Source organism: Hirundo rustica, chromosome 20, assembly GCF_015227805.2.
Source record: "Hirundo rustica isolate bHirRus1 chromosome 20, bHirRus1.pri.v3, whole genome shotgun sequence".
NCBI classification, from domain to species: Eukaryota; Metazoa; Chordata; class Aves; order Passeriformes; family Hirundinidae; genus Hirundo; species Hirundo rustica.
The window spans coordinates 4274355-4299990 of record NC_053469.1 but is presented as its reverse complement, the minus strand read 5'-3'; the positions used below and the strand labels follow the sequence as shown (position 1 = coordinate 4299990).

Sequence of the window (25636 nt, the reverse complement as noted above, 5' to 3'; positions counted from 1 at the left end):
TTTTTGAACTTGTTTCCATCACTTCTCCAGCTACAGAATCTTTTTTAATGAGGACACTACCTACCTACCTCACAAAGTTTATTTTATCAAGCCAATAATTCAGCAACATGAACAACTGACAATTCACTCAACTGCAGTTTTTGCCTGAGGCGTTCACAAAAACATAAAAGAGCAAGGAAAACTCAAAAATGGTGCTGGAGAGCTGAAGCCTTGCTGGTGGCACGCTGAACAAACAGGAACAATTGAAAGCTAAGGAGCAGTCAGTAATTTATACTACTGAGCCCAGTGCCTGGACAGTAAGGAAAACAGATGTCTCTGCAATATGGAGACGGCTCCACGAAAAGCAGTCGGCACAGGGAGGCTGCAACAGCTCAGCAGCGAGAGTCTGCCTGGCTGTAACAGCCACAGCAAACCGAATTCCATCATTTCAGAGGATAAAACAAAAGAAAAGTAAAGGAGAGTAAATTAAACAGAAGTTCTTATTACAGTTGGCCTATATTCCATGCTAAAGCGTGGGCTCCTTCAGAGTTTTTCCAAGAGTCCTGCACAGACAGTTCTGTGCAAATAAATGAGCTCCATGCACCCGGCAGGAGCAGCGCTGCTCTTCCTGTCCCGGCCCCCTCCCAGGAATTCTGCATCACACCAAACGTCTCCGAACGTCAGCTATTTAGTTCTACTTTTAGCTCTGCTTTAAATAAAAGTGTGTGGAGTGCAAGCTGCATAATGAAGGCTCAAAACCATGGAGATGGCACAGACTGCACCGGGCAGCATCACCAGGCTGAGGGGGTTTTAGGGTTTGCTTTTCTTTCTGGCAGACTCATTTACGTGGAACAAAACCAAAATTTGCCAAAGGAAGTCTCCAGCTCCATGCTGGAGGAGACAAGAAGCTGGTTCCAAATGGAAATGGCCCTGTTTGAGCCTTGAGGACATACCCAGAGACAGTGGCAGGGAACACATCAACAAACACATCCACACAGGAAGAGCGGGTGAAGAAGTTCTTGACAAGTGCGTAAGGACCTCAGACTAATTTTTCTAAAGTATTGCTTTTCAAGGCCATTGTGACTAAGCAATATACCAGTTATGCAAGGTCTTTAAATAAGCCAAAAATCTAGCACAAAACTTTTCAGAAAGGCCAAAACATTACAAACTCTTTGACCGTAAGAACCTCTTAAAATAAATACATACTCACTATGGAATCAGAGCACAGGTGAAAGCTTCAATTTAAAGCCAAGCATAAGATTCCTCTTCCTCTGCAAGTTTCCTGTGATAAATCAGGTTGTTTAAAGGGCAAGCTCAGTAGCTGGATTTAGCAGAGGAAATATCATCTTGCCTTGCATATCATGACAGGTGATGCTACTCAGCTGCAGATTATGCTGACATATTCCTGTTTCACCGACAGGTTTGTTTTAATTTAAAAAAAAAAAACAAAACACTAAAACGAGTGTTTTAGTGTAGAATATGTCTATTATTTTTCTTAAATCAAAACTCACTGACACACTTGCTGATGTTGGTAAAAGGCCTCTGCACACAGTTTTCTAAGTAGTTTAGAATTCAGCATGAGCCCACAACTGCCTGCATTTGGGGTAGGCTTGTAAAACTCAAAAGCACAAGTTTATCATCACTCTCATGGAGTAACCAAATGTTACTGTTCTTTAAAGTAATAGTCAAATGGAAAATCAAAGCAAATTCTTTTTAAGGAAGATGCTTTCAGATATATTTCTCTTTTTCCAGGCTTAAGCCTGAGACATAGCACAAGAATTAGAACAGAAGCTGCGTGTACAGTCCTGGCATCCCCCTGCCAGGACTGTAGCCACTGGCATTGCTCTTCTCAAGAAAGCAAATACTAAGATTGATTAAACACCTTTGTTCAAGTGCTCTTGATAATAAAGGGATTATTCTTCCCCTTTTCTAATGGCTATTTTATTCGGGCAACTGCTGGATCATACATTAAACTGTTTCAATTCCATGCAGCATCTGCTGCTACAATTACCAAACTGAAGAAAGAAGAGATATAAAGCCCTGTGATTTGAAGGAAAACCATGAAGAGGAAAAGGCATAAAGTTTACATGACACTAACAATCCTACTGACACGTTTTTCTGACTTTGCAAACTTCCTTTCACGCAGAAGCATTCTTTTATAACCTGACAATTCCCTGCAGCCTGAAAACCTCATGAACATGTCACAGATTCTTGTTTTCAACCTCTCTGAAGTTCCTCCAAGAATCATTCAAACCTACTGGTTAGGATGACATCCAACAGCAGACATGAAATTAATAACTGCATCTGCAGTACCCTTCTTAAACTGCTTCTGCCCTTTACAAGATTCATTGTTTCCCTAAGTACCCTTTTAGTGAAGACAAAGAAACATCAACAAAGGTTAAAAGAAATAAATAGATTTAAGCAACTTGAAAGAAAAGAAAAACGAAATCATTCAGTCAAGGCATGTTTGACTTCATCAGCCACTGAGAAAGCCACAAAGGATGTGCTGCTACTCCAGTTTGACCATGCAAGTCTCTGAAAACTTTCCCTAGTCCATTATTTATTTAGGAAAAAAACCCCTTTCCATCTTTACCATAAGAGTAGTGAACATGAGACATTAGTTTTCCAGACTTCACAGTGGCTGACAAAGCAAAACACAGACTGAATTTAGGCAGCCAGCAGAGCAAGAATCTCTGAAAAAGGGCACCTTAAATAAATGCACAATAAATGTCTCCTCAGCCCACTCAAGCAGAGCCTTCAGCCACTGCTGTATGTCCATGTCTGCTTTAAAAACAGGTCATGGATGCTTAGAGAAAAGCCACAGACCCTGATTTCCATCCATCTGGGAATTACTACATTTTGCAAGTTAGCACATATGAAGATGCACTAAGGACAGTACTCTTGGAGTTCATTTAGGCTCAGAGAGTTTTACTACAAATAACCTTTGTAAAAGAGTTACCATGACCTACAACAGATTTTTTGAAGGAATGTGACTCTTAAATAAAAGAATCATCTTTCTATGTTCTGCTAACACAACAAAACCCTTTCCATAGCCTGATCATCAGCAAATATGCATTTACCAGCTCCAAAAGATCATAAAGTTACTTTGAAATCTGTTTGAAGATTAGCTAAAATCTAAGTTCATCAGAACAGGAAAAGATCAAAACTTCACTAATAAAGTCACATCAAATCAATATAGCAATAATATGGTTCATGAGGGAGACAAACTTTAACAGTAATGTGTTTTGGTTTATCAACCTAAATTAAATCTTTCCCCTATCAACCCCTTTTTCATTTCAAGATTCTTTTACTTTGCAGGGAAAACTAATTTTATCTGAGCAGGTGAATATTCCATGTCCCTGCTGCTTTTAATTCATGCAACCTGCTATGGCAGCACAGTTGTTTCATTTGGACTCTCACAAAAAATTAACAGGACATTTATTCACCTGTGTGTGTGCAATATTGTTGGCAATTACATGGAAATATGACTTTGAAACACCATATTTACAAATCAGAATATTCCAAAGCTGCCTGGTCTCTGTGGACATCTGTATAACAACAAGTGCAGCATAAAACAGGAGTAATGAGAAGTCCTTTTGAAGGTCCCCACACATGAAAAGGGGTTCTGCTGACTCTGTGCACCTGTGGTGCTCTTAGAACGAACAGAATCGTCGCTGGGATCCATCAGCTCAAGCAATTGTGTGGATTATCTAGCAAGACAGCCAGACTGCAGCTCTCCTCACAGCTCTTCCCTGGAAGAGAGATCTGCTCCTTCCAAATCTGCCAGGTGCAGTGAACTCTCCTCTGTTCCAGCTCTTCCAGAGGGAAAGTATTGGCTTGGAGGAAATAACAACTAAGTAGCTCCCTCATCGACAGCAGAAAGCGAGCGCATTGACTTGTGCCCTTTCTGTATTGATGCTCTGGCTGAGTAAATGAAGATGTACAGGGGAAAAGCAAAGAGCACCACAAGCGGGTATGTGACCCAGAAAAGCACAGTAGCAATTTTATATCTTCTTCAATCTTCCTGAAATGTGATTATAGTTGACCTTTAAATCTAGTAGATCAACCAATCGATTTTGCTGGAACAACCCCATGTGTGATCTAAGAGCGTGCCCATGCCTAAAAAACTTCCCATGCTTGCCCGGCACAGTCATTTTATTTTGTTGTAAAAGTTACCAAGATTTGTCTGAATTGATTTTACTTGCAAGAAAAACACACCATCAAAACTGCAGCATCAGCGGACACTAAAGGTCTTCGATTCTTGCAGGATGAATGCAATATCAATACAATTAGGATTTATCCATATGAGGTACGCAAGAGGGATGGAAAGAAGATGTTTCTAATCTCACTTAATCCTAATGCAGCCCCAGTTCTGCTTTTTTAGACTGTGGGAAAAAAATAAATACAAGGAAAACTACAAACACTCCAAAGTATTTGCCAGGCAAAACATTGCATTTGGAACGGAAAACATATTTAACAGCTCTTTAGGAAGCAAAGCTTTAAAGCTTTCCTGTTGTGTTGGATGGTAGTTTTATTTCAGCTGATAAATTGTCCTTTAATAAAAAACAACTTCAAAGGAGACTTCAGGATGGGGTTTGTCCACAGCGGCCTTGGAAGTGAGGACCAGGGATCCCTGCTCATTTCTCTGAGCACTCACTCTGTAGCACAACTCTTATTTTATAGTTAGATATTTTATGGATGAAAAAAGACATGCACAACAAAGAGACTCGTGAAACCTCATCCAGCAAGCTAAGGCCAGAGTAAAGAGGAGGATGTACAACTCCAGAGTCCCTCCAGTCCCATGACCAACTTGGCAAAGCTGCCGAAATCTTCATCCTCCCCATCAAAAGTGTTTTGGGATGTCCACATCACACACTCATGTTCATAGAGCCAACTATACAGCAAGTTCTTTTAAGCTGAAAGTTATTAACTTCACTCCGTATTACATGCAGGGTGTCCAAAAGAACCAGAAAATTGGAAATGAAAGGTTAGCTGGTGCTTTATCAGGCACAAGAGAGCTTAAAGACTTGATCAGCTCTGTGATCTATGAAATTTCTACAAACAGCTTTGGAAGAAGCATCAAGCAGTGCAGCCAAAAAAAAAAAGAAAAAAAAAAAAAAAAAAAAAAAAAAAAAAAAAAAAAAAGGCACTGAGCAAACTGAAAATGCTACACTGAAAATTCTGAAAATACAAGATCTGACTCCAGAGTAAAACTGAAGCAGACGGCAAAGCAGAGAACTTGTTAAGTCTGAGTGCAGAGACAACTGCAGAGAAGACTCTAAATAGAACCCAACTGAAAGCAGATGGGTAGGGCAGGGAACATTAGAATAAAAATCTAACTAATGGTAAAACACACAGGGATGTTTTTTCTCAAAAGAGAAACATATATCCACCCTCACTGAGGGATAACCTCTGAGGGAAGAGGAAGCCATTATCTTTTTAACTGCAGCTCATTTGATACACAAGGGACATTTCCTCCGAATGAGGAATTCTTTTCCCATAAAGAAAAGCCACCATCTGAAATAAGAGAGAGCACAGTAACACTGCAGTAGTTGAGAATGTCATGATTTCCATCAGAAAACTGTTTTGCAGGGATCAGGAACAGCTGTTTCAAACTGAATTAGACTAAAACTGGAAACAAGCTGTCAAAACCCAAAAAATATATTTTATACATAAAAGAATGTATTTGATTCAGCTGTTTTATCATGGTGGTCAGCCAAAAGAGAAATAAAGTAACATTCTGAGATCCAGACGTTGTCGCAAAGATTCTCTCATTTTAACACTCTTTATGCAGATTTATTCCTTTGAGCATTTGGAATAGGAAAAATGTCAAACAGCTCATATCACAGATTCTTGAATATTTTCAAACCATGGGCAGCTTAAAACAGTTTAAAGACACCTGAGGACTCTTGCTGCTCCAGTCCACATTCTCTGTATCCTCTGTAGCAGGAACAGGCTGGTGCATATACCGAATTGATGTTGACATGAAAAGATTAAAATAATTCAGTCTAACCCACCACTTGTGGGTAATAGCACATGCATCCAGCTCCTTTTTGTGCATGCTTGCAGATCCTGGGAGGCTTTTAGTGGGTATTTTCAATATTGATTTCCCCAGGAATTGCAGTTTCATGTAATGAGGAGTAAATACATCTATTTTAGAATATACTGTAAAATGTCACATCAAGATACAATTCCTTTGTGTCTAATGGCCCATGCAGTACACAGAGCACCTTTAGTACTCTGCCACTACCAGCTACAGGAGCTTAGAGAATCCAGATACAACAACGAAATTAATCAAGACTGTACCGGTTTTGAATAGAACTATTTGTTCCAAAGCACAAGTCTGAACATCAAAGACCTCTGTGATTTCATTACGTGCTGTAAGATGTAGCCATTATACCCTGCTTGCCAACCAAGGCTGAGGTAATCTTGAAAACACCCTTAGCATTTCAACACGGTCATTACTCCTCATAATGATGATTCACGCTAATTCCATCTAATAGGGATATTAGTTATTATTGTCAGCTGTCAGCAGCTGGGCTTTTGAGGAAGAGGTATCCGAGCACAAGCAAATTCATGAGCATTTAAAAAAATGTACACCCCAAGAAATGCATTTTTAACTCACTAGAAGACCAGACAATCATGAAACTGCAGCCGTGTGCCATTTCTCCTCTCAGACTGCTCACCCAGTCCAGATTTAGGTATTTTAACTCGAGGGCTTAAGTTTCCAGCACGCTCAGTGCAGCTCCAAAGCATGACTGAACGCTTCACACTAAGCCAAGAACTTGACAAAAGAGCACAACAAGGTAACTGCTGCCCAGGATACAGAAACTTTTGATCTTTCTGTGAAAAGATCAAAAATGTGAAAGACTAGCACCTGGCAGAACCAATCAGTTTTCATTAAATCTTCTTTTATTAATTCAGAGGACATTTTTTTCTACCTATACTGTAACTGAACAAGTGTCAGTGGTTAAAAGACTTATTCATGTTTTTTGTTTCTTCTGCAAGAACCATTACATTCAGGCACTTAAAATTAGATTAAATGAACTGCCTATAAATGCTTGGGCTAATCTTGTATCAGCAAAGGACATGATAACATGTACTGATAAGTGTCTTTATTTCCAGAACTTCAGGATTTGACAGCTCTAACAGATTTAAATGCTAGCTCATACCGAGAAAATATACCAGCAGCAAATGGAGTTGGAAGTGAAGTAGCTCTAAGTGTAATGATCATATTCTGATCTCTTTTCTGTTTTCCTATGAATTCCCAAACCAGCCCAACCACAGCACCACTCAGACTCCAGGAGAGCCAAGACACAGTTCTGGAACTACTCAAGAAGCCTGACAGCAGACACAGAGTTACAGCACCTACAGTTCTTATCCAGTCATGGTCCTGTTGCCATGGTCTGGAACTTCTTATTCACATTCCCCACCCTGTCACAAAACACCACCCTTGGTCCAGGGCAGGATTATTCTTCCCTCCCAGGAAAATAAAAATCAGTCTGCACTGATCCCAAGAAACAAGAGATTTCGAGGGTCACCACAGACCCTCTGGTTTACACACCTTCAACATCAGCAGCTCAGTATTCACTCCTTCTGAACAAAAAAATGCTGTCACCTTTTTGCCAAATGCACATTTCCACAAAGCAGCTACTAGTGGCCAGAAACACAGTTTTGATTACATACACAGTTCCTTATACAGACTAGTCTCATTTTTATTAGCTGTTAAATCATCTCCCTGTTTTGTCACCCAATTATCAACAGCATGAGATGAAGATACAAAAGGGAAGAACTGAGCATTGTTTATGTGCAATTCAAACAAACAAATCCACTGTGAACTGTCTGGGGGGGAGGGCAACTTCAGTACCTTCAAATGAGGAATGCACTTCTGCATTGAAAAACCCAAGTAACAGTCACAATAAAAGACCTGACAACAACAAAAGTAGAGAGCAACAGGGTGACATCATTAAATTTTCCATTTTATTTGATTTCCTCTAGAAGCTACAAAAATATCTTTTCCATACGAAGAATACCTGTGGGATGCTTATCACCTGCATCAGTTATTTATATTAGTGTTCATATTCCTTGAATGTCCTTCATATGAAGGTCAGCAAATGCTTCACAAACATCTTTAATTTGCCTCAAAGAAAGCGAGAAAGGACACTGAGTGTCTGAAAACATTCTTTGTGTTTTCATGGTGGCACCATCCATGAGATGGTCAGGCTTTATCACCAGCAGAGACTCAGTCTGAGCCACGGAGAGCTGAGGCAGCAGGAGAACTGGAAATTCAAAGGAATTCTGGGTCTGAGCCTTTCTCACAATGCTGCTCTTTTTCTGCAGTCTGCATATTCATCAATTAATCCCCAGACAACAAGGATTTCCAGTTATTCTCTGTCGTACTCCTGAGATTCTGAAAGCAAAGCCTTTTCTGCTGCTCTGATGGCTGTACCGTGTACATTTCTGTGGCTGTGCCTGGCTCGGCTGCATTCAAACTCCATACAAAGCCAAGCAGTTTTAACTTGGTTTGATGACTACATCACACAACTTAGAAAGGGAAAGTGATCACTGCCTTATAAATTACATCTTTGAACGGTATGAGGAGTTCTTGCAGAGGGGAAAAAGGAGTTAGAGGAGGAAGAACCAGGAGTGGGCAGAAGTGTTTTGGTTAAAACAGAGCCACATCAATCATTTCCATCCCGAAATAGGCTAACAGCTAGGACATTAATACTTATCAAAGAAACGAGGAAAAAAACCCACTCATTAGCAAATAAAGGTGTTGCAAAACATTAAATAATTCCCACCAGCTGACAAGGGGGCTGTGATTTATAACAGTGTGTTATTGATAGATCACTTCCCATAATTAGGAAAAGGGAGACTGGTACTGCTTACAGCATTATTTTGATCAGAGTCTTGAAAAATACTGTTGAATAACAACAAACACCAGGCATAACAATAGAAAAACACCATATCACTGCTCTCAGGCTGCTTCAGATTTGAAATAAAATATTCTAAAAAAAATTCAGTAAGAAAGCAATTCTGTTTGTACACATAACCTTACTTCACAACAGCATCCTGGTGCGAATTATTACTCTGATAAATCTGGGAGGATCACAGATATAAACCATTCAAACTATGTAGCAAAAATAAGTCAGAACCAAAGGCTAATTATTCTCATTTTTTTTAAGCAACAAGTTACTCCTCATAACTCTTATGACAGAGTAACCTTGGTCTACTAAAATGTCAAATAAATGCAACTAATTTCTCTACTAGTACAAGTCAGCATATGTGGGAATTTCTCACCTGCCACGAAAACTTTCCATGCACAAGGAATAAAACACATTGGCAAATTCCATTCACTTTCATTCATATTATCAGGTGTCAAAACCACTTTTATAGCTATAAGACAACAATAAAATAGTTACAATAGCCCTGGCTTGGACTTTTGTCAGAAACCAACATAACAATCAAAGGCAAAGAAACAGAGAGCTCAAGAGCTCTGTTACCCATCTCTAATGCCCCTGACACTGCTTTAGGCAGGATCTCCAGGGAAAACAAACCCTGTCTAACAAGCAGGAGCTGGTGATTCTGCCTTTACTGTTGCTATTATTATAAGCTTCCATTTTCCTTATGGTTTTCACCATGTTCACCCTCTCACTATATTTACATTCTTTTCTTCAATTATCATTGCAAAGCTCAAAAACCCTCAGAAAAAAAATTCATGTCCCACCTTTTTCCTTCTCCAGCAAAGCACACATGGACTATTGAAATAACATTTTGGTACAAGCACTCTCTTCCTCATCACAGCTTTTCCAGTGTTTCCCTCCCCCCCCATAATTATAATATCAAGGCTGATTTCCACACTACCTGAATTTGCCATCCCTGCCATGGCTAGTCACTAAAATCAACCCTGCAACAAGAAAAGTCAGTATTCTCCAGGCAGACAACTGAGCAGTAATTAATAACTGCAGCAGTTGGAAGCAGAGAGGTAACAACCTGTTTCCTAGCCATACTAAAAAAAAAAAAAAAAACAAAGGAAAACCCAGAACACTAATGTAATTCTGAACAGCAAGGGCATTTCACCAGGTATTTGCCCAAAATCACACAGAATTAAAAGCCCATAAAGGGCATTTTTCCAGACTGCCAGGCAAACAGCATTAGTCACTGGCTATATAATACTTGGCACCTACAAAACATTTCTGTCCAAAGAACCCAATGCACTTGGGACACATTTAGACTAGAAACTCTCCCAAGAAGTAGGTGAAGTGATATTATCCTCTTATCTGCATAAAATGAGGCACAGTAAAAATTTGTTTGTCCTGTTCAAGGTTACACAAATTAGTAAGAAAAGCAGGAATAGAATCCAAGTGGCCCAGCCCCTATTTTGTGTCCAGTGTACAAAACCCACCAGTCTGTGCTATTCATTTCTCCAGTGACAGGAATATGAATTCCTGCGGCTGATCTGCACAGGAAAGGAACCCACAGCTGGAGTTCCCAATGTAGCTCCCTCTAGGAAGCTCTGATTCCACTCTTACAAATCAGATTCCTCCAGAATCTGCAGATCTCCATATAACAGGATGTCACAACATTATAATGCTGCATTTTTGTAGGAAAAATGTCCTGAAAGGACAACATTTTGGCCACCTGCCTGAAATTCCCAAGAAGTGCCAAAACAATAATCCAGTTACATTGTCCATGCTACTGTAAAACTACAATAAATTCATGATGCTTGAACACACGCAAAATCCAAAATTAATGTTCCTTGGAATGAACACGTCCTTTTACAATCAAGACAAAGTAATTTTTTTTCCTGTTCTGCAGTGTTTCAATACTATCATGGTTAACATTTAATGTCATTTATTGTCATTAAACTCAGTATTTGTGTCTAATCAATACTAAGCTACCAAGTGCAGCTGTAACAAGTCTGGTCTTTCTCTACATGCTCTATTGATTGGGTTTTTTTGAGCCCTACAATAAACAAAATTTATACAAATAATTTATCAGGGAATATATCAAAATAATTTAATAAACAAAACCTATCTATACCTTTTCTCTTCAGTCATGTGACAGAAAATCATTTTAACTCATTAATGGTAATCTTAACAGTTCGATTTTAAATTTACGTAAAAAAAAGAGGAAGCTATGAAGCAACAAATTTAAATCCAAATATTTTTAGCCTACTTCCACATGCAGATCAACAGTAATTTTTTTTTTCATTTTGTATTTCCCAGCATATTACTTTCAAATAAATTTATGACAACTCCTGTCCAGATTAGTTCACTTAGGAAACTTATAATGCACAGATATTTTAACATTTATCCAAGTGGCCAAAATAACCTTTTCACAGATAAGTAAATTAAATAATTTCATATAAATCCTACTTCCCCAAAAAGTTAGAAAGTCAGAAAAGTTGCTTTTTTGCTTCCTGCTTGGAGCAGTAGAAATCAGCCTTCCCAAACACATGGTTATCACGTTTTGTAAGCAGCATCTCATGAAGATAAAACAATACCACCGCCCCTCACACACACCTACACACATGGGTTCAAGAAGAGGTGGAAATGGAGCAAAGCACATGGGCAAATGAAACTCTGAAAACAGCAGGGGATACAACACTGCGCTTCAGTGAAGTTAAAAATCAAGGAAAAAATTTAGAATAACATCACCTGTTCAGGACTACAATTGCTCTCAATTTCCCCACTTCCACTGCTGTTAACAAAAATATTTGAAGGTCTGAACACAAACCTTTCACTGCAAAGGAAGGGGGAGAAGGGAAGATGACTTGCAGAAGACTATTTTTACTTGAGCAAGCGAACTCAGCTGATGCCGCTGTCACTCAGCAACACAGGGGAGACTGAGTTTGCTGCTCTCCAACAAACCGAGCATTCCTTCACTGGCTGAAAGTAATTCTGGAGCACTGGTCTGGGAGCTGATCCATTCTGCACACACCCTTCACCTAAACAAACAACAAACAAGCAAAAATCCTCTACAGTGATTAACGCTCAAGTGTGGGGCATGAACTACGTAACAGCATCCCAAGCAAGAGAGGGGAAACCTACCCAGAAAAGCATTTTCCTTACTCAGTGAACATAAAATACATGATTTTTTGTTCCACTAGAGCCAGTGGAAACCCCTGTTTAACAGGCACAGCCTCGAGCACCCACAGGGCGAGGGCATGGAACACTTTACCAAGGGCAAAGGATGAGCAAGGACACACTGCAGGCCATAAATAACCTCACTGAAGCTGCAGATGGAAACCCAAAGTTTATACCACTCAAAGAATGAGCTGACACTCCTGGATTCCAAAAACATGCACGTGCTCTGACCACCAGCATTACTGTAGCTGAATCACACCACCACAAGTTCACTGAACGTTTTGTGTGTGAGGAAGTACGATATCGGATTAATCACAGCACCAACAAGGATTTGCCCCCCCACAAAACCTCTGTGTCTCCCAGGACTGAGAACAAATATTGAGAAACAGGCAGTTGCTTAGGAAAGGAAGCTGATGTTCATGAGCTGGTGGTCTCATCTCCTGCAGGGAACAAGCAGCACTGGGAGCAGGGGAGGGTGGCACAAGGGCACCTGGGTTAGAATCCTGAAGAACAAAAGAGAGTTCTTGCAGTATCTACCACAAATCTGAGGTCACATCTCTTAAAAAAATGCAAAAAAATCAAAACTTAATCAGTATTTCAGTCTAGAAAGTGACTTTAAAAAATTCCTCTAATCTAAACTTAGCTGATGCCTTCCACTCTGTGGTGATTCCCCTTGAATTCTAGGATAATGCAAGAAGCAGGCAGCTGGTAATGAGAGGTAAGGCAGAGCCTCTGCAGACCCAGCCCTGAGTGCTCCAGGCAGCATCAGGCCACAGACACCAAGCAGGAGCCCTCCTGACTGCTGCTGTCATCTCAGATTTCACCCACTCAGACACAGCAGTATATCACAGAAAGAAAAAAAAAATCAACTGCCAAGATGTACATAACTACTAAACCCAGAATTCAAGTGCAATGACTCAACAGAGACAGTCCATGAGAAAAAAAAACAAACTACTGCTATCTACAAACATCCTGTCTTACCCATAATACTCTCTCTGCATTAACCTTGCACAATGATAGCTCATTTTTACCTTATCTAATATTATATCTTCAGTATTACATTAGAGGGTACATATGGATCCTTCTGGGAAACAGCACTTCAATTGTAATAAAGATAACCTCTTTTCTTAAATAAAATTGAAGAGGAGGGGGGAAAGAAATTTATCAACTCGACCTAAATACTGTTCCATGGCTACTACATGTCTCCATGCACCCCACAGGCAGCAAAATAATTCACTTGCATGATTTCTACTGATACGTAAAATAAGTTAAAGCAAAGAAGAAAAGCCACTTAGCTGTTACTTGCAATAAAATAAACTTCCTGAGTTTTTCAGCTATGGCTTGATGAGAGCTGTTAAACACCTGAAAAAGGAAAGTTCCTTTACAGCTGTGTGTGTGTGCAATTAATGCATTTGACAAGCTGTTGTGTTCCCAAACAGCTGCTTCCATTACACAGACAACTTTACCATCTGCAAAACTATTGGATAAACTACAGTAAGTAAATATCAGGAGAGCAGGTGCTCATAAATAACCAGCCCTGCCAAGATAACACACTTCTGTAAGGGAAGCTTTCATTCTTCCCACTGGACTTCTTCTAACTCCTGAAGCAGGTAAAGTTACAGTCAGAAATGGAGGAACCAGTGCTGCGACTCACAGCAGCACTAAAAAAAGGTTCAGGGCAAGTATCTGTGAAATCACAGTTAAATACAACTCATCTTTACTGCACTCAGCCAACAGGGTCAGTAAATCTGCACCTGAAAGTGAGTCTTCTCCAAATACATAACCAAGCACAGCTACAAGTATTAATGATGGTAAACAAAGCAAGGCAGGAAGTGTCAGCTTAGTCTCACCTCCTATGTCAACACTCACATCTTAAACACAGCACTTTCCATTTACGTCTATGACTATGATCTTCACTCCATTTCACATCCAGCACTGCTACTAAACCCAAAAACTTGTCCATGAATCCAGGGCCAGAACAAAATCAAGCATTTGCTGGACCCAACATCAAAACAAAGCTGCAAATAAAAAGAAACAGCTTTTCTAACATCCAGTACCTCATGAACCACAGGACAGTGCCTTGATATTAAGAATACTAATTTGCTTCTCATAGGTAGCCCAGCCCTTATTATCATCCTAAAAGTGACTTTTAACAGTCTCCTCATGTCTTAAAAATAAGCAGACTGCACTGAGACATGCAGCACAGTCGGTGCACTCATTTTCCTTGTATTTTGTGAATGTTCTTTTGGAATGGCACCACAGCCCCAGAAGTCTCCTCCCCTGGCAGCCAAGGGGCCGTTCATGCCATCAGTAATGCATGAACAATCAAAGGCAGAGGAAAATGCCCTTATCTCAGCTCATCAAAAATACAAGCAGGCAAGCCACCAAGGGGTCACAAAAAATTAAATGCAGGCAGACCTAAAGTGTATTGACAGACCATCACTTCCAAACCATCCCCGTGAAGCAGCTGGAAACAAGAGACACATAACAAGAATCGAAGGCAGCCAGAAGAAGTAACGAAATAACTCTTATTCCAGAAGTGTATTTAGCAATGAAGGATTAAGTAGGAATAAAAGGATGTGTGCTGGTAAAGCCAGCAGCTCACACTCTCACACAGGCAACACATTTCCTGCAACTTAGTCGGTGTTTTTCTTTTACCTCTATTGTCTCTGACTTCTGTTTTACAGCTAAAATAAAAAGTACTGTATTTCTCCTGCAACATTTAATTATGAATAACGAGTGCACAGGATACTAAAACTTGCAGCTTTCTGAAATCAGAATCCAGTATTACTCCTCAAATTGCTCCTCAAAGCTGCATAACACTCTAAGTTAATAAAAAACTACATTAGAACAGCTCTGTAAAGCTATTTCATTACTGCCTGAGTTTACTCTGATAATGACCTAAAGAAGCAATTAAATCCCTGAAGACTTAACTACCTGATAAGTTTATAAGTTTTCCTACTTTTGCTGAAAGTAGCAAATTAATTATTTTTTCTTCAATGCCAATAATCTGCTACGAACAGCTAGGAACACAAGCAAATGTGAAATATTTTCTCAATTACTAAATCTCCACTTAAAAATCCTTCCTATACCCCATCTTCCAATCATACCAAATTTCTCCCAATGCCAATTTCTGCTAATTTAAAAAAAAACATTAACACATATTTCTATTCTGACCCATCACTGTATGAATATTATTGTGGTATTCATACAAACATTATTACTGTATCCTATCCTAAATCTCAATAAGGTTAGAATGGTTGGCTCAAGGTGTAACAAGAATTTGCCTACAAAGTATCTGTGTACTCTCAAAGTCTTCCTGGCTCATGTATCATAATAAATAATTTAAAGCGGAACTGTTTCTTTTAACGCTCTAAATATTTTCAGATTTATAATTCCTGCTTACTCCTGCTGCCTAGCATAAGGGTATTAAAAGCTCCAACTCCGGACATGCTTACTAGTAATAATTATTGCAACAGAAATTAATCCACCTTTTATATTTCTTAACAGCTTAAAGTATTTCAAACAACATTTAAAGAAAGCTTTTAAATACTCACTCATCTTAAAACTTCTATAAAAAGTAATAGGCATGCTCAGGAAAATCAGGATGGGGACAGGCAACCTGAAACATAACACTGCTCAGAGGCCAGCAACAATTGCTATGCCAGGTTTGCTTATTTAAGAAAATCAGGTGAGGAAAGGAGTATTTTTGACCCACACGTAGATTGTTCAGGGTAGAAAAGGGAACATACCTACCCAAATCCTACATATATTCAACATACACGTTTATGAAACTGAATCATGCTGCTGAAAAAAAAGTTTCTTTCAGCCAGAACAACTAAATTTTTTAAATGTAAAAGACTTCATTAATATTATCTGCCTTTTTATTTTACACAATTTAAAATTCAATGCCGTATAATATATAAGAAAGGAGGGATGTCAAAGCTGCTGAAGACAAAGCTGCTTTTGAGACCACGGGCAGAAAATGGTAGGGTAATTCTTCAAGATTTCAAGGCAACTTCCCTGCAGGACTCTTTCCTAGAAATAGTTTGGAGTTACATAAGCTGTTGATTCTCTGCTCTAATATCCCACTAAAGTGTTTACTGCCAGATGCAAGGACACAACATACTTTTAATTTATATCTACATAAGATGCTAAATGTGGAAATGTTTGTGAGTTAACACCCCACTTGAGATCAAGGGCATGCCTTGGTATCACAGAAAACTCTCCTCTTAATTAAAACATCATTTCATCCCTGAAAAGTACATTTAGGTACGTATTATGCCCCTCAATTCCAAAAAAAAGTCAGCCCTTCTGACAGCCCCAAACACTCAGAAGCCTGCTGTATGGCTGATCCAACCTGCAACGGGAATACACAGCTCAATCACACGGAGGTGTTTTGTTACCTTGTTTGACCATTTGTAGGCCTGGAGAAGCTGGCTGTAGAGGGGGGTTTTGTCCTGCACGGGGTCGAGGCTCAGGAGCCCGCTGTTGTGCAGGGGGTGGTTCTCTGAGGGTTTCCCAACCAGGTTGCTCAGACGCTCCAGTTCCCTGGAAGAAAGCAGAAGGGCATTTTTTAGAGTCAGAATCGCAGATGTGCAATCCTTCAGGGACAGCAGCATGCACCAACTCTATTTCAGTAGCTAAATGAGTTTTAAATATGTCCCAAATTTGATTTAAAACATAATTCCTCTTATTACCCAAACCATCTCAAGCAGGCTGTTGGTTGTTAAGCTCAGTTCTTCTTCAGAGACAAGGTACAAGTCAAGAGTCTTTGAGAACAACCTGGAAAGAGTCAGACCATGGCAGGTCCTGTTCACAGCCCAGGACACCTCCTGAGCAGAGCAGCCCCTCAGAAGCCACAAAATTCTGACCTCAGCACTGCCTGCCATACTAGAAGTCATTCTTTTAACCACCAAGCAAGCGGATGCCTCATCATTTCGTTAGAGAACTCCAAATTAACACTGCCCTCATATAAATATACACAAGAACTGGCATTAGTCCTAAGCCTGGAGACAACACTGCAAAGGCTGTGATTACTGTAATCAAGTATCTGCCTTCCAAGTTCTCAGGACAAGGAAGGATCTTCTGATTTCCATGAGCAATTTGTATATCTGTAGTGTAAAATACTCAACTGAAGCATAATAAGCACCATTTTCCCCTGAAAAAATCCCTCACTGTGAAATGATCTATCATTGCTTCATATCTCATTTGTCAAACACAACATTTAATCATAACAAAAGTTAAGCAATTTTTCAAACTTGCATTAATCAGCTGTAGAAGAAAGACTGGCCACTTTGCACAGATATAAAAAGCAGTTTTTCAAGTGACATGACTAATCAAGTGCTTTTCCTTCTGACTGCCCAGTGCTACTCCCAAGTCTGAACTTCAGAACCTCCACTAAATTAAATGCAGCGCTCAAAAGGCAGCTTATGAAAACATCTGTAAAGGAAAATCCAAAATATCTCAATTTACATTTAAGAAAGGTTACAAAAATAAACTCCCAACAATCACGGAACTGACAGTGAAAAGACTTCCAGACTTCACTACCGCAAAATTCTCCTTTGTTAATCATCATTCCTTGAAGTTTCCATGGCCTACATTCTTTCCAAGCCTCTGATGCTGTGAACACTCACAAATCTGCTTAACACTCCTTGACAGAAGAATACAATAAAACAAGTGTGACTAGGCACAATAACTGAGGATTTGCTGAACAAAGATACCAGTCAATATTTTCTCTACATAAAAGCCCACTGGTAATATTAACTTCAGCACACCTTGGAGAATTCCCCTGAATATTAACTTCAGCACACCTTGGACTATTCCTTTGCTACTTGAATAGGCAAGGTCGTGGAATACCCTGAGTTGGAAGGGACCCACAAGGATCCAAGTCCAGCTCCTGAGTTGTTATCTGTTACTGTCTGTGAATGAGATTTTTGGGGTTATATCTGATCACTCTTTAGGAGGCCACAGAGTCAGGCAAGAAGGATAACCAAAGGAACAGCTTGGTTTCCATGGAGGGAACTGTGAGGCCTCCTCAACCTAAAAACTAAAAACCAAAGGGATACAACACCTGCCCCCAGAGCTGGGTACAGCATCATTTGTGAGAAGGGTTATCCACCACCCTTCCCAACAGAAGTAGCTAACAAATTATATTACCATGATCCACAGCTAAAAATCAGCAAGGCCTTTCAATCAACAAGAAAGAAATTATTGTACACAAGACCCTGAAGAAGACGTTCTGGGAAGGGGTGGTTAAGTGGACACCTGTGGACACTCTCCTGGGCAGTGCCGATGGCTCCCAGGAGGACACAGCCAAACCCAGCAACCCAGTGGTGGGATCAACACAGACAATTAGGCTGGAAGACACCTTTATGATCGTTAAGTCCAACTGCAAACCTCACATTGCCAAGTCCACCACTAAAGCATGTCCCTACGTGTACACCAAGTACTCAGTTCCTGCGGCTGTGTAGGGGTTTTAAATTTAAATACACAAAACTGCTGAATGAAACGGTGTGCCAGCCTCTCTGTTCCGCCCACAACTTTCCTCCACGTCTTCAGCCTCAGCAGTTTGTCTCTACTTACACAAACACCTGCTGATACTAAGCAACTATACACTTACCTGGGAAAACGTTCCAGCCTGACAAGTTTTGGTAATAAAACTTGAACCCCTTAGATGCTACTGAATAGTCTGCACCTAGGAAGTGACTGAATTTTTAACAGAAAACTTCAAAATATAGAGATAAATCTTCCTGCAGCCAAACACCTTCACCTTGTCAATGCAATCCCACCGACAGGTCCTTCGTGAAAACTAAAGGAGAACAAAAACCAGGTAAATATTATGAGCACGTTTAACCCTTTGGAGACTCCGGAGCAGAACACCACGAAGGGTTAACGCGTACGGTGCTGGGGGGAAAGAATGAATGCGTCTTCGCATTTATTTGCCTAAAACCTTCCCCTGGAGTGAAAACTGCCCTGCCTAGGGCTGAGAAGAGCCAGGACATCCCGGGACCCCCACCCTGCGCACCGGGGGAACCCCCGCCGGGGCCGCTGCTCACCCCAGGTCGCGGCTGACGGAGTGCAAGCTCTCCTGGAAGGCGGCCACGAAGCCCTTCTCGCGGCCCTCCAGGGTCTCCTTGTTGCGCATCCCATCCTTGAGGCAGTCGAAGACCCTGGTGACGCTGGAGCGCAGCGCCTGGATGGCGGCGATGGCCTGGGAAAACGCCTCCAGGTTCACGCCGGGGCTCAGCGCCCCGTCCGCCATCTTGGCCGGCGCCAGCGGCCCCGCCGCGCCACCGCGTTGGACGCTGGGAAATGTAGTCCGGGCGTTGGGCGGGGGCGGCTGTTGATCGCCGTGAAGTGATTGTTCAGAAACTTTTATCTCCTTTTTCTGTGGCGCTTACATCGCCAATCACGGCGTCGGCAAGGTCGGAAGACACCTGTGAGATCATGGGGTTAGCTCAGTTGGATAGAGCATGGTGCTACTAACACCACGGCTGGGGGTTCACGTGTGGGTCATTTACTTGGGGGCTGGACTTGATGATCCTTGTGTGTCCCTTTCAGCTCGGAATGTCCTGTGAATCTGTAAATTACCAATTCTAACCATCCACCCAGCAGTACTACCACAACCCCTAAACCTCATCGCCCGGTGCCGTGCCCAGATGCCTGGAATCACAAAATTACAGAATCATAGAATGATGAAGTATCCTGAGTTGGAAGGGACCCAAGGATCATCAAGTCCAGCCCCTGGCCCTGTATGGACACTCCAACAATCCCACCATGTCCCCTGTTATCCAAATGCTCCTGGAGCTCTGGTAGCCTTGGGGCTGCGCCCATTCCCTGGGGAGCCTGGGCAGTGCCCAGCACCATCTGGAGGAAGAACCTTTTCCTAAATTCCATCTAAACCTCCCCTGACACAGCTCCATATAATTCCTTCAGGTCCTGTCACTGGTCACCAGAGAGAAGCAATCAGTGCCTGCACCTCCATTTCCCCTCTTCTGGAAGCAGCAGACCACAACGAGGTATTTGTAGGGTTTATTCCCTCCCTTGGATGTTCTGTGGATCTGCAGGGTGTTTCTTAGGCACAGAACCAGAAATAAAACCGTTTGGAATGGGAAGCAAGGGCCCCAGCCCTGCTGCAATAACTGCACTGAGATGGATGCAGGCAAGAGCACTTCCATCATCCTGACGCTCCTGGAGAGACCGGGGTGTCCAGATCCCATGTTACAGTCCTTGTCTTAGTGATGGAGCCACCTGGTGCAGCAAAAGGTGTCCCTGCCCATGGCAGGGAATGAAATGAGATGACCTCTAAGGCCCCTTCTAACCCAAACCAGCCTGTGATTCTGTGTTTCTATATTTCAGTTGTGATTACTGCTGAAACAAGGCCCTCATTATCCAACCTTTGCAAAGCACTGCAAAGTTCAGGAGTGCTTTCGCAGCAGTAAACAGTGCTGGGTTGATTTTGTAGGAGCTGCTTACGTTTCCTATGCCACTGCCAGCTTTTTTCACCCTCAAAGTGCAGCTAAAATAAATAGAGCTAAAGTAAATGAAGCACTGCACAGGCCAATAGTTGCTCCACACAGAGTGAACTGCAGCACAGGGATAGATCTTTTGTTTTCTCAGCTTCTAAAGTAAATAACAACTCCTTTCATAAAGGTATTAATTAAATTCAGTAAGCAAAATCCACACCGATCCTTTAGCCATGGCGTGATCTTTTTTTTTTGTATGTAAAATGGAAATGAGTATGACAAGGAACAGCCGAGGTGTCAGTGGCCAAGTGAAGCGAAGCTTCACTCTCCATTCAGTGACACTTTTCTGTCTGTCAAGTGATGGATTCTGAAAATTGTATCCAATCAATTAAATGTTCTCAGAACACCATGTGAGGTATTGGAAAGTGACACCCTATTACTTAGCATGAAGAATGAGAAAATGAAAGGCCTGTGGTTCCTCTTCTCTTGAGCTTAGGGATGCTGTTCTGCCACTCAAAGAATCAGCAATGGACTGAGCACACTTAGTAAGGTAAATAGGAACAGGGCAGGAGTAGTTCTTTGTGTTAAAAAATTCTGAATCAGAGAAAAGCAGCCAGAGGTAGAAAGGACAGAACTACCTCAACCAGACCAGCAACCTAAACTGTTTATGGATCTGTAATTCTAGTTATTTTAAACATAAAATACCTTTCTTTGGACTAAAATAGGTTGGTCAAGAAGGTATTGTGTTATAAGGGAATACTTGCAGGCTGAGAGATCATTCCTGCATGACATTATTTTTTTTTCCCACTACAAAGTTCAGACTCTCGATGCCCATTGCAGATGTCTGTAACTTATTTAATGTGTTATCACTTGGACATGGATGATTCTTTTCCATTTAATAGTTACTATTTTAAAACATTTTTTTTACATGCCAATATTGAACTTATTTTAATTACCTCCAAGAGCCCTGTCATTGTGGTGCCCAAGTGCAAGGAGTTCTAATTTCACCTCCTACCTGGAACAGTAAAAAAAAGGTTTGACAGTTGTTTTACTATTTTTAAACAAACGACAAAACAGTGGCCTAAAACCAAACCCATAAATATATAAGGAATCATTTGGAACTTGCCCCTATAGAACAAAGTACATCGCATAGCTTTGCCTTAGAAACTCAAAGGAGGGCATTCACAATTTTTTTGCTCCAGGGATCTGCTTTTTCTTGCATAAATGAGGAGCCAAGTCCTCCTGAACAGACAACAGGCAATTCAGAGCACTCAGAGCTCCACTGGCTCCTTGGGGAGTTAAGGCAGGCTCTGCTTCAACACCTACAGATAATGGCCGAAGAAGAGAGCAGGAGCTCCTTTCCCCCTTGTTATTCCTCCTCCTGTTTTGCCACATCTAGAAGGAAAAGGCTGCATCATTTTGTGTGCTCATTTGTAGGGCATTGCCGTGCCGATGTTGCTCGTTCCTTTTAAGAAAAATTCCTTAACTGGCAGCTTGCCCAAGCCAAGGCAGTATGTTCACTTCATCTTCATTATAGGTGCATTGTAAGGGGGCATTACAAAGAGAAAATATGTGGAACAGGGATATCTCCAAGGTACTGATAAAAATCTTCTTGCCTTAAAATCATTAATAAAACATAAAAGCAAGAATCCAGCTGATATTCGGAACATCCTAAAATCTTGTTATCTGACAGCTGTTGAGTGGGTTCCTGCAAAATTATCTGGGTGGCTCAATTCGGGCAGGTTTCCACACCTGAGCAAGCAGCAGAACTGGTATCCTTTATCCTCCCCACCAGAAGTTCAAGGACTTGGTGATCTCCCACCAAAAAAATCACATTTAAAGCATAGGGGGTATATCCACGTGGCACAACTCGGTGTCATGTGGAGAGGTGCAAACAGCAGCCCTGCTCCCTTAGTGCAGCATCCTGCCCACACTAATTAACCCTGTGTCTCAGCCTGGCTAATTAGCTGTGGCAGACCCCTGTGCTAACACGGTGATGCCCCAGCCAGCTCAGTTCTCCCCATCATTGCTGCTCCGTGCCGAGCAGAGACGCTACAAGATGGGAGAGGGAAAGCTGCTCTGAGCTGCCAGTTCTGGATCTGTTCTGTGGCTAAAGAGAGAACTTCATTTTGGGTGCTGTCAGTCTCTGAACATTCAGAAGCTCTGAACTCACTTGGAGAGAAAGGAGGGGTATAAAGTCACAACCCAGCCTGGCATCACATGCAGCAAGAGAAGTTCAGTTCCCTTCTCAAGCAGAAGCTTGGCTGGGGGAGTGTGTGATTAAGATGAACATTTCACAGCAAAGTATGTTACTCAAATTGCAGCTACTAAGAACCACGTGGGCTGTAATTAATCAGCAACATCAAAGCAAAGGGATGACTTCAGAATCCTTGCAGAGGTACTGTAAACAATTTGTTAGGGAAGAAAGTGTCCAATTAGAAATGCGTTCTCATTTAAGAGAAATTAATTTTGGTGTCAGGAGAGACAATTAATGGCCACTATTGGGTTTCAAAGCAAGTGCAGATAATCTCTCATGAAACGTCCGAACAGGGCTCAATATTTGAAATAACTTATAACATAAGAAATTATCTTTATCTTCCTCTGACAGAGATAAATGCTGATATTTATTCTATGGCAAGCTGGACTGATATTCATCCCCAGAACCTCTTCATTTCTTCATACTTCATTGCTACATTCTTGACAGCACTTCAGATAAATATAATAAACTGATTTTGTTGTTGTTGTTGTTGTTCAAATAATTTGTTGTTGTTCAAATAATTGTGATGCTCCATAATGCAATTGGCAAGATGTTCTTGCTATTTTTACATTCCTATTAATTTCTTTCAGGTTTTCAGTCATCAGTTAGCCACAGAGTTTACTACACGATGCATTATTGAAACCGAAGAGAAGCTGAGGGGTTATCGACTCATGTTTGAGGCTTCTGCCAAGAGAAGGGAATGAGTCCTGCCTCCCTTTAGAGAAGGCTGAAATGGCAAGACATTTTCTGATGTGGAGGAGACTTGCTCTTCAGTGCTATTTCTTTCCCATTGTTCCCTGAATCAGAATCCCCCACTATATCCAACAATAGTGAGCAAAAATCTTATCTGAACACTCCTGCCAGAAGAAACAGCGAAATAATGAACTGAGCTGACAGTGATGTAGTTATCATCAGATTTCCTGTGGGATGAATAGAGTTAGCTTCCTATTGTTTCATGCTCTCAGGCGACCAGGCTCACCTTCAAAAGGATCTTCTCCCACATCATGGTGGATGGAGAACAGACCTGGAGGCCTCCCTGTCCCCTTAGGGGCTCTCTGTAACTGTAGGAACTACAATTTTCAGGTGGCTATTCAGTAATCCAGAGTTTTTTCTTTCAGTTTATGGTTATAAAGCATCCCCATGAAGCACAGAGAATCCAGATTTGTCTGCAGAACCACCAAGGGCTGTCTGGATTATGACTCTTCAATTCCCTCTTGCCTGATGAAACTGGCACTCTTGATACCAGTTTTAAGAAAATTGAAAGAGATCTGCTGTTGTGTTGTGCTGCTTCTGGAACTTGGTTCCTTGGAGACGTCAACTTAACACCTTATTCCAGCACCGAATTTACATGAGAAGTGTAAAGCAAAATACAAAAAGTAAACCGTACCCAGCAAGACTCATGGTGTTATTTTATGCATGAGGAATTCTGTCCCAAAATATGTCAAATTTTACTTGCAAAAATAAAAGGCTGCTGTTTTATTCTGTATGTGTGCAATCTGCAGAGAACTCAGTTACTTCTTTTCTTTAAACATTCAGTGATCAAACGGGGAATCTTCTGTAAAACCGAATGGGAAGAAAGTACCATTATTTAAAGGCTACAGAACTGCTTAAAATTAGAGCTGTGAAGGCACCAAAAAATACCAGAAATCACAGATGGTTTGCAGATAAATTCACATTGCATTTAGTCCACTCCACATCTAAAAAAAAACCTCCTCTGCTTTTGCCTTGCTTTTCAGTCTATCTGTTGATGCCTGCTCAAAACGTACTTTCTTTAAATTGGGCTTTGAGTCGTGTTCTATTGCCCTACACAGCCAGATCCCAGTCATTTTGAAAAATCTGCACAAATATGTATTTTTAAATGATGTCGTTAAAATTTAATATATTCTGCATATTTGCAAAATCACAACTATCCTGAGCAGGTTAAATAAGACATTAGCAGGGATGAAATAGTAGCAAGAACAGACAAGTAGCTCTGCAATATGCAAGTGGCTGAGACAGAATGACCCAGTTGTTTCTTCTTGTCTATACTGATGATTCTGCAGTATTAGAGTCAGTTAAACATTGTTTTCCCCACCCAAAGACTGCAGGATCAGGCTTTTACATAATTCTGGGATATTTGTGTATTCTGTAATTTAACTAGTTAAAGCCTATTTTTTTTTTTTTTTTTTTTTTTTATGCTGAGGCCATATTTTCAAACACTCCCTCTTGTCCCCTGCGTTTTCCTTCTGATACTGGCTTGCTTTTGGGGAAAATTCCGCTTCCATTATCGTGAAAGATCAGGATTTGGCACAATCATTCCAGCCTCACTGCCTAGCAGCAGTCAGCAGAATTTGTTGAATACATAATGCTCCATTCTCCTCCTTACCAGGTTCTTGCGGAGGGATTCTGCAGCAGGCGAGGGGAAGCTCGGAGCCTGATGGTTGTTCAACACCTGCTTGGGACATCCAGGAGTTCTTGCCCTTCGTTGCACGGGCACAGGGAAGTTTTAGATGGCACTGTTAAGAGAGTAAATATGATGAAATTCATGGTACAGTATATGGCATTTCTTCTTGCCAAACTCTCACCTGCAGCCTGGAATAGCCTCGGCTGCTTTTCCCCTGGCTCATTAAAAAGCCTGACACACTAAAAATCCCTGAGACAAGTTCAGAGAGTTCTCAAGTCCCTGATTAGTAAATATTATTTGTGCAAAGTGTAATCTCAGGACAATAAGGCCTGACACGAACCCGATTCGGGCATGTGTTTGGCAATCCTCAGCTTTATTCCTTCTCAATACAAACGCAGCATGCCAAGCAGCAATCCTCTGACTCCTGAGCTCAGCTTTCCCCATTCCACCAGCCACTTGC

At 41.1% G+C, this 25636-nt stretch overlaps 1 protein-coding gene and 1 long non-coding RNA gene across 2 annotated transcripts in view; both read right to left on the bottom strand.

Annotated features, from left to right (window-relative positions):
* The window catches only part of MED27 (mediator complex subunit 27), an 82717-nt gene extending 63323 nt beyond the window's left edge, over nt 1-19394 (bottom strand). The window contains exons 1-2 of the mRNA XM_040083121.2: nt 19127-19394; nt 16475-16619 (exon numbers count right to left, since the gene is read on the bottom strand). Coding sequence (XP_039939055.1) covers nt 16475-16619; nt 19127-19332 — 351 coding nt within the window. The 5' untranslated portion in view covers nt 19333-19394. The remainder of the gene's footprint in view (nt 1-16474; nt 16620-19126) is intronic.
* Nucleotides 19395-21443: 2049 nt separating this feature from the next.
* Nucleotides 21444-25636, bottom strand: part of LOC131378685 (uncharacterized) — a 46684-nt gene continuing 42491 nt past the window's right edge. The window contains exons 2-3 of the long non-coding RNA XR_009208444.1: nt 25159-25288; nt 21444-24348 (exon numbers count right to left, since the gene is read on the bottom strand). This is a non-coding gene — a long non-coding RNA (uncharacterized LOC131378685). The remainder of the gene's footprint in view (nt 24349-25158; nt 25289-25636) is intronic.